Here is a 10,404-nt window from a genome sequence, read left to right as displayed (position 1 = left end):
ACGGTATAAAAAACATAAAAATATACAATGTGAACTTTTCTGTACGGTCACAAAATAGTGGAAATTTTCCGAATAGGTTCTGGAATTTTTTATTCCTGACAGAGTGAGTCTGTTGTAGACAAAGATAAGTCATAAATTTTGACTCAATATCTACAAATCGTCATGAAATAGCCCTTATAGTAATAACGTTAACAAGTAAAACAACCTAGAGATAAAAAATGGTATATTTACCTCATACGCCTTGCCAGTGCCAAAGTAGATTGGGATGAATGCCAGCCATATGATGCATGTGGTGTACATAGTGAAACCGATGAATTTAGATTCGTTAAAGTTCTCAGGGATTTTGCGGGTCTTGACAGCGTAAACAGTGCAGGTTGTGATTAGGACCATATTGTAGAGCTGGCTGAATAAAAAGGACATATCCTGGATTTTGCATTTTAGTATAATCTGGAAAAATGAAATGTTTTCGAATTAAAAATTAGTTATACCAGTTTATTGTGATTGTTAAAGGGCTCCGTACACGTTTAATCGCGTTCTCAGATTTATCTGCGCATTTTTAATACTCTTTACAAAAACAGAGTAATATTAACATTTGAAATAATGTTTGTAACGTATTTCGAGATACGTCCGCCGGGATATTTTACAGTTACAGTTAATAACGGCACAGTTGAAAAGGTTTCCGCAATAATAATAATTTCGTCATTTTGTCTGACTCTGCTCTTCCGCTTCCATTACTTGGAGCTTGGTTATTAGTAGACCAGCCGTGGGTTTGATTGTAAATTTTGAAACACTCCTACGACCTTTTTCAGGTAGGATAGGTATTTAGTGGACCTTCCGGGGTAATAGTTTTTATTGTCCTTTTAACCCCATAACCGTTAGTACAGGGTGTCTCAAACTCGATAGTATGTGCCTGCTGTGAAAATATTTAGATAACACTTTCCCAGAAAACTAGATTGGGCTTAATGGACCTATTCAGTGGTCCGGAAAGTCATCAGATCTAACACCCCTCGATTTTTTTTATGGAGGGTTTTAAAAAATAAGGTTTACAGAACACCTTCGCGAGATATTAATCATTTGAAAGAAAAAATCACAAACGCTTGTAATGAGTTAAACGGCGAAATGTTAATTAACGCAGCCCCCAAAGAAGTCAGGCGAAGATTGGAGATGTGTCTTGAAATGAAAGGAGGTCATATAGAGAATATATTGTAATATGTATGTATGAAAGCGTTTACCTCATTTTTTAAGTTTAGTTATTGTTATCATCACCTTTTGTTTTATCTGTATTAAAGAATTATCGAGTTTAATCCTTTTATTTATTACTACTTGATCCATCCACCGCTAATGTGATTGCTTATAACTTTTAAACGGGAAGTAATACAGAAAAATTTCTCTAATAAAAGTTTATTAGAAAAAAAGAGAGCTTTTTAACAGGAAAAAATTTTGGGTATGTTTCCGGAAAAAATATAATTGAGACGTCATTAGTCGTTTCTGTCAAATCCCAAAAATAATACTTTCGATTGAAAATGGAGCTTACCTCATTCCGTTTAACACCACGTGTCTCAAATTTTATTTAAATTTTTTGTACCCTCACAGTAGGTACATATTATTGAGTTTCAGAGACCCTGTAAATACCTTCGCTGTTACGGTTTTTTTAAAGTTATAGTAGAATGTATAGTATTAAAATAACCCTGTTCTAATTTAATTTTTAATAATAATAATATTGATTGTAAATTGAATAAAATACGAATTACTTTTCGAAAGGTGGGAAAAAGTTCTATTCTGTTATTTCTGTTGAGATCTAAATAAAAACTGGTTCATTAAAATTGTTCATTTAGCAGGAATAAATGAAACAGATTATAGCTGGGGAGTGTTTCTCTCGATTTTCCGAGAATTCAGCTGCTGAAAAGACGCAGGATGTATTTTCTAAAAAGTTCAAAGCAAATAAGATTTTATTTAAAAAGGCCTTGTTTTAACATTAATTTATTTCTTTGCGTAACAAAGTGGAATGCGGATTTATTAAATAACTTCATTGGCAAGAAAACCACTTAGAAAATGGCGACAGAAGCGTTTTTTAGTATACTTAATTTTATTCGTAAAAATTAAATTCCTTAAAATTGCCACGGTTTTAGTTAAATTAATTCAAGTCCTTTATGAAGCACTTTTAATTCCACGAAGTAAAGATGTAAAATACGTACAGAACTCTGGGTCCCATTTAAACAGAGTATGCAACACTTAAATCTTATAACATTTTGAATCATCTGATAAAGGCTTGAACCTATATCAGTCTGGATTTTAATACCTCTTCAAATCAGTTGGAGTTGCGATCACCACAAACGGGCTTGCAACAAAACCCAAATTTCGTTCGAATTACAGGAACAAATCCTATACCAATGTTTCGTTGTTGCTCTTATCCTTGGCGGTGCAACTTGTCTAAGGAAGTAAAATATGGCGCGACAGACTATTAATTTGTATAGCAGTTGACGATATGTTAAGTTAAAAGCTGCGTTCCACAATGTCAACAACAGAGGTGAAATAATTTAAGTTCTGGTGGTGAAGCGAATATAACCCGACTTCAAGTAATGCCTGAATCTGATAAATCCGACTTCAAGGAAAGAAAACTTCAAGATCTAAATAACAAATCGCACATTTGAACTGGAACTATCCAAGATTAAGAACAACTTTCAGAGTAACAAAATTCAATCCCGAACTTTCTAGTTGTAAGTGTACCACCAAATCTGGAACAAGCCATGTTTTATACACAAACCTGGGTGGGTTTTGGTACACAAAATAATTTATTCAGCAATAAAATGAATGTTTTAAGAAAATAAATTCGCTTTAGTTTCTCCGATATAGATGCTCCGTTGAAACCTATAAGTGCTTGTATAACCGCGCATAGGCGCCGACAGAGGGGGAAAAAGGGGGCGTCTGTCTTTATTCAACTATTAATCAATGTTAACTTTTTTGTGGACTGACACATTTCAGTGCTTTGATTTTGATAGAAAAATTACCTCTGTTTCAGTTTATAGTGATAACAATTTTCCATGCATGGTATTTTTTTAAATCTATATCATAATCTTAGAAGTTGTAGTTAAAACAGTTGAATAAATTTAAATTAATTTTAAACATATTTCATTAGTTTTGAATACTCGTAATTCTCCATTTAAAGTATCTACATATCACTGGTTTCGTAAACAACAAATGCATATCTTCAGGTCAGAATTTTTATTGAAAAATATTTCTAATGTCTAATAAAAATTATGTTATGATGACGTAAAGAAATTTATATTATTCAGACAAAAATAACTAACATAAGATATCGACACCATAAAATTTATTTATTATTATTTTAAATGCCTGATAAGCTTATTTTAAATTTATAAACCATCAACCTTCCGAGATATTTGAACAAATTTGATATATTTTTCTCAGCATCCTTTACAGTTTTAGATCCTTTAAAATTTTTTGGTGTAAACGGAATAACTTCCTGAAGTTATATCATAAATTTAGAAAAAATCAGCGGACTCGCTAGAGGGGGTTGTGGATAAAAAAAAGAATCACCCTTTAGATTATTACGAACTGCAATGCATACACTCAGTCGGTTCTAGGAAAAAGATTTAATATATTGAATTTGAATGGATTATAATAAAAAACAAAATAAATATAAAATATAGGTAATAATTAATACAGAAAACAACATGTACCATCCTGTTTCTCAAAAAGGAAGCGTTTATAGAATTTTCTCGGTGGATTATTGCAACACTTTATTTTAGACCAGGGCGGGTCTGTCGAAATATCCCACTTCTTGGATGTGTGAAGGGGCAAGCTAATTTTTGCTGGAATACCTTCAGTACAACTGTCATAATAAAAGTGTAGATCCCTAGATCTGGGCGAGGTCCGGAACATTTTGAAAATTGCAAAAATGTTTAAATGGAATTTGGTTTGTTGTTTTATTATACTATAATTTTTTTTTACCATAATTAGAATGCCCTCGGAGCAATTAAAATATTAAAGAAAATATCCAAAAAACTTGATTATTTTGCCTTTTTTTCATCAATTATTGGCTATTTTGCAACATCGGTAATAAATTTAAACATTTTTAACTTACAGTATGTTGTGCAAAATTCAATTCTAAAACTTTTTTCCGCTTCAATATTCTTCCAAAATGCATAGGTTCCAAGATATAAGTAAAAAACTCAGATAAAATAGGTATTTTTTTAATTTTTTTAAACATTTTTGCAATTTTGAAAATGTTCCGGGTCTCGCCCAGATCTAGGGATCTACACTTTTATATATGTGTTGTACTGAAGGTAATCCAGAAAAAAATTGCTTGCCCCCTCTCTCACATCCACCTCAAAACAGATCCGCCCTTGTCTATTTAGTTAGTTTAATTTTCCAAGTATTGTAATATTATTTTTTTTCAATTTTTTTACGCATGGAGTTGATTATTCACTAATTAACTAAGCTATATTTTTTTATTGAGTGATTGAAGAGATTTGCTTTTTAAACATTGCACGATTTTATTTATTATGAATTCTCATGTTAGGCGCGCGCCTATGTATTTATTGCGGCATATTTACTTCACTTTGCGCGATATTATTTAAATATGTATATAGGTGTCGTCTGGTTGGAGATAGGGTTGAAAGCAGACGAAATCGATATTTAATAATACATTTCATTTAGAGTAACAACCTCGATATTTTATACTAACCTGATTCCTGGTGGGGTAGTGAAATCTTGTGCCCGGTGGCTCAACAGCCATCCATACCAAGGTAAGAATAATTTGCACGGCAATAAGCGTACAAGTTATTATCACCTGGGACTTAGGGCTGATGTAATTGGGCCTCTGTGCTGACTTAGATGCGGAATCGAATATTCTGGAGATCCTGTTGGTCTTGGTGAGAAGTGCCCCGTATATTATCGAGAATCCGACGCCTACTCCGAACCGCTGGGTGATACAGATTTCGGTAGTTGGCTTTGCTAGGAGCGCGAAAGTATTTAAATAGCATAGGAAAATCCCGAAGAGTAACATATAACTCAGTTCTCGTCCTGAGGCTCGAACTAGCGGCGTGTCGTTATGCTTTATGAATAGGATTATGACGGCGAAGGTTACTAGGATGCCCAGGCAAGAGAATGCTGCCGGGACCAAAGCGTATGGCGTGTTCCAGCGCATGTACTGCAGCTCCAGTGCATAGCAGGACAGTTTGTCTTTATAAGGCCAAAATCCTGGCCCGCAATCTTTACATGTGGATTCATCGTAGACGTACTCGTGTTCCTCGCATTTGTCGCATATCCAACAGCATGTATCCCCCTGAAACAAAAACATTTATTTAGTATAGTCTTTCCGAAGTCAGTTGAACACGTATAAAAATTTAATGAGTTTCATAGGCGTCCCTAAAAAAGTTTTCTGCTAAAGGTAAAAAATTATAATAGTTTGTATAAAGGGTGTTGCAGAAAGACCTCCCGTAAATTTAGGGGGCGATAGTACGACAAAAAATAAGAATTTTTTGTCTTAAAAACTATATGTCTATCTCCTCTTGTTTTCGAGATACAGAGCGACAAAATAAAATTTTTACGAAAATTTCCAAACGGTGCGAAATATTTTTATGAAATTCGGTATTCCGGGGTTTTTAAGGACGCCAAATACGCTGGTCTAATTATTTTTTGGATATTTCATAAAGGGCGCTAGTTACACTACATTCCTATTACATTTTAGGTTTTAATTTTTTAAGGTTAAGTTTTTTTACCATTCGGGCTCCAATTTCTAATGTACAATTTTATTTTCTAATAATATTGTACTCTTGTTAGAACATCCTAATGTGGACGGTTTTCGAGAAAAAAGGCTTTTAATTGAGCTCTTACGGTGAAGAAAATATGTTTCTTTTCTCAAAGTAGGCTTATGTCAAAACTTATTGATGGATGTCTCATAAACAACGCATACATTCTCAGTAATATTTTAAACTCTAATTAACTTTATATCAAAATTTTAGTGTTTGTTAGTGACTGTAGTTAGTAATGACTAACTGCCCCACACCCCTTTTCCCCCCCTTGGCGACGCCCTTGAATCAGCATGTGGTGCCACCTACTTGATTAGACAGACCGATGAACTACATAATGGCGGCGAGAATTTCGGGTATTAGGGTATTAAGCCGGAAAAGGTAATAGGGTATTAAGCAAATAAATAAGGGTATAAGGGCAAATAATAAGGGTATTAAGCAAATAATTTTTTTTTTCTAAAAATCCTTTAAAAAAGTAGAAGTGCTATGGATAAATGTTTGTATAGAAAAATGTATTAGATNACCTCCCAATTTGTTAACTATAACTTAAAGTATGGGTTAACTACCGGTTTTGAGAAACCTAACCTATAAAGTTTTATCTAAATCCGTAAATTTTATCGAGTTGGGATTCAGAATTTAGTTTGTAGAAGTTGAGTGATTATGAAAAAAATGCATATAGCAGTAAAGAGAAATTAATAAGTAATGCCTAGAATACTTCGGAGACCTAATTATTTTGAAATTATGATTCACACGACTTTTTTGTGAGATTTAGATTAAAACCCAGAACAGTTGAAATGTTGTTGGAGGAACTTGAGGCAGCAATCAGTCATCCAACAGAAAGGTAAGTATCCAAATTACCTTATGTAATAACTACTTAATTGTTTTCTTTGTAGGAACCTCGCTATGTCTACAACAGTTGTTGCATGTTGACTTTACATTTTTTTGCAAACGTTTCCTATCGAGCCTTATTCGCGTTACGTCCGCAATATATTCAAATGCCAGAACAGGGAGAAATTGCTTATTATTCTTCAATACGTTTCCAAATTTTTTCCCTATCTTTCCATGTACGTACATCATTATTTTTACACTCTATAATATTTTTATGTTTTTACATTAAATATATCAATAAATTCTATTCGTCTTGTGTAAAGTTTACTGCTCTTTTATTATCCATTGCGTTTTTTTTGGTTTCTCTTTATCTCTTCTAAACGAAAATGTGAGGTTATTTGACTTCCACAGACCACTGATTATCTAAGAATAAGGGTCACGTGACGAGGTCTCAGCACTACCAATTGTAGAAAAACATACATACTTTCGGTTAACTTAACCCTGAATGTGAAATTTTTTATGAAATGATATGTCTGGGTTAACTTTAAGGTAATAGTTACCTTTACTTTTACTTTTACCGGATATTATGAAAATGGCCCTAAGGGTATTAAGCAAATAATTTTTTTTTTCTAAAAATCCTTTAAAAAAGTAGAAGTGCTATGGATAAATGTTTGTATAGAAAAATGTATTAGATTTGGTCAAAGATGACGTTCCTTCATTTTCGACACGTTATAGTGTTACACCCTGTATAATGTTAAAATTCATCAAGCCGTTCTATTTTTTGCAAAATTTGCATTAGTCTACTCACTCTTCATCTAGAAATAATATCTTGCAAGAACGTTTTCATATTTAATGAGTAACTTTAGCCCTATCTCGCATAGATTCTGATTTTTATTAAAAGAATTTATGAAGGCACGTAGAATTACTTTATAAATTTTAAATTTTTGCGGCTTTATTTTAATATCCAGTGCCTGGTATAAGATCGATGGTTTCGTGGGTAAATCTGGTCGGGAAGAGAATTTCTCTGCAAATTTTTCCGCCATGATTAAAAACTTACATAATTTCTAACCGAAATATCGACTTTCTATAAAAATTGTCAATTTTAGTTCTAAATATATCCACCATAAATTTGGAAATAAAAAAGCATATGATATATACCGGTTGTGGAAACGACACTACAAAACTGGATACCCGCCTCATTTAACATGCGTTTTCGAGTTGAATTCTTTGTATAATATGTTCACTAAAATGTTATATTGTTTTGAAAGTAAAAACTTTCGTGTGCTCAAGGGTTTTTTTACACAGATTCATGGTTTTCCTGCTCAATCCAATTATTTCATTTTGTGCGAACATAAATTTTAAATTGAATTAGTCCCCCGGGAAGTGAAATGTACAATTTATTTTTAGCACTCAGGATTCAGTTATTGCTTTTATTTGAAATTTATTTCCTACAACCAACACGTACGAAATATTAAGGGGTTTATTGTTTATTGATTTTTAATCTATGTAAGTATATGAAAATAAAATATAAAAGTAGACACGGAAGCCGAAACTAAATTCGGTAACGGTACTCGGCAAATTCCGCAGGTTACCGAATCTTCCCGATAACAGGTTAGGTAGCCTGTTTCTGGTAACAGTTATTTTTAAATAAACTATAAATTAAAAAATGTAATACAGTGTCCCGTTTTCATCTTCGTATGTATACATAGAATAAACTAGTTGAAAAAATAAATATTATTTTTAAAGGAATTATTGAAATGGTAAAGAAAATTGGCCATTTCATTGTCATTTTCGATTGTGATCGGTCAATTATGGTCACTGACTGCCGTCACCGTCACTAGTTTGCATGCGTGGTGTGAATATAATATGGTGTGTCTACGCGCATATGGTGACGTCACTTGAGAACAAGACTGACGAATCATGATGGCACATATTAGCTATTAGCACAACTTTCTGTCGTTTCTCTAATAACCAGAGCTGTTGTGGCTTAAACATCTTCACATAATTCATTTCATTATGCAAAACAGGTAATGGTTCTTAAAACTTGACTCAATATTTAAGGTTTCCTTCACGTTTAAGCTCTACATCAGGGGTCGGCAAGTAATTTTAGGTGGGGTCCGAATACTTTTGAAAATTTTTAACGAGATCCAGAAAAAAAATTCATATTTCTTATTTTTTTATTTGGACTCAAATTTAATCTGCTTACTGACCATTAAGAACTCAAAACACTCACACAATTGTAAAATACTAGAAAAAAATGATAAGATTGGCACTTAAACGTAAAAAACGTTTTTTAAATAATTTATTTGAGTAATTTATACTTTCAAAAAATTTTTGGCGGTCCAGTATTTTACCTTTCGCGGTCCGGACCTGGACCGCGGTCCGCCAGTTGCCGACCCTTGCTCTACATACTTAAACTGATTTTTTGAAATTATTCGTATCATCTGTAAACGCGGAAACTACATGTTTTACGACTTTTACGTCTTACGTATCATTAACTTAGATTGTCTTTATACCTATATAATATTGCGATAATCTGTAGGTCCTTGCTGACGTCATGTGCAGGCAGGATAAAACTAAACATAGCACGTTTCATTACATTATTATTAAAATAAGTGATAGATACAAGTGACACATTCCTTTCAATTTCCTGGATTTAGCTCACTGCATCTTTCATTGTTGCCACGTTTCTCACAAGATTCGTAGGTTAATCTTATAACTCGTGACGTCATATTTAGTTTAAAATTTGTGGATACCTAATATGTCATACATAAACATATATCTACTTCTACTTTAAATTTCATGTACCTAATCTAATAAGAAATTTTATGTAATAAATTAAAATATGCATATTCAATAAATGTTTAATAGGTATGTAAAATATTTAAAAAAACATGTTTTATTATTTATTTTAAAGGTATTCAAGTTTTTTTAAAACCTGTCAAATGAAGTCAAACAGAGTTCTTTTACCTTAAGATATTTAGCCTAATATCCAAAATTCGTAATTGATATTGCGGAAAACAATTTTGGTAAAATAATAATCTGTACCTATTAATACAGTTACTTTTTAATTAATCAATTACTTCATGTCGACGTTATATGCACTAATTAAATTTTATTAAAATATCACTTCTGTTATAAAACGAAACGTGGCAACATCTCAATCTCTAGGCGTCCCTTTTGTTTTTCTGTTTTTCTAAGAAAAAATTTACCGTTAAGTTGGTAACAATATTATCGGCAGTTTGTCTATGGACGCGTGTGTACGGACTACTGTGTGTGTATATGTGTGTATTAATTATTATAATGTAAAAAATAGTGGAAGTATATAACAAATATTAAAATAATAATTATAAAAACGAAAGTGTTTGTTCTGCAGTTTACCTGCGTGTGTGTAACTCTAGTGCATTATGACTTCTTGTTGTTTAGTGGGACATGATTCAACGATTCAACGTCTGAAAGGTACGTTCATTAAATATTTTTGCAACGCAAATTTTGCATATATCATTATTGTTTACCACATTCACTGATTTTAGGTTATAAATTACATGTAGGTATATATTATATTTTGGCTAATTCCTATTGTTCAGAGCAAATCAGAGCAAAGAAACAATTTATTTATTTATCTTAATTTTTCGGCAATTGAAATGACTTCTTCTGACGGACAAGCAGAAGTCGTTTTTATATAAAAACAGGCAGGTATAATGCCACGTGTCTCTAACTGTTCGGAGCAACAAAGCTATAAATTGGCTAACAATAAGAAAATACATTGAATTTCGTCGGGTTTCAAGTTGTGCACAGTGGA

The 10,404-nt window shown here is 32.5% G+C and overlaps 1 protein-coding gene across 1 annotated transcript in view; it reads right to left on the bottom strand.

Moving 5' to 3' along the window:
• Positions 1-231: 231 nt before the first annotated feature.
• LOC108909741 (metabotropic glutamate receptor) overlaps positions 232-10,404 on the bottom strand; it is a gene marked incomplete at its 3' end in the record, with an annotated part of 75,587 nt that continues 65,414 nt past the window's right edge. Inside the window, exons 6-7 of the mRNA XM_018714150.1 lie at positions 4,709-5,308; positions 232-447 (exon numbers count right to left, since the gene is read on the bottom strand). Of these exons, the coding sequence (XP_018569666.1) occupies positions 232-447; positions 4,709-5,308 (816 nt within the window). The remainder of the gene's footprint in view (positions 448-4,708; positions 5,309-10,404) is intronic.

This window comes from Anoplophora glabripennis, unplaced genomic scaffold, assembly GCF_000390285.2.
Source record: "Anoplophora glabripennis isolate ALB-LARVAE unplaced genomic scaffold, Agla_2.0 scaffold212, whole genome shotgun sequence".
NCBI classification, from domain to species: domain Eukaryota; kingdom Metazoa; phylum Arthropoda; class Insecta; order Coleoptera; family Cerambycidae; genus Anoplophora; species Anoplophora glabripennis.
Note: the sequence above shows the minus strand (reverse complement) of the source record. Positions and strands in the feature narration are given on the sequence as shown.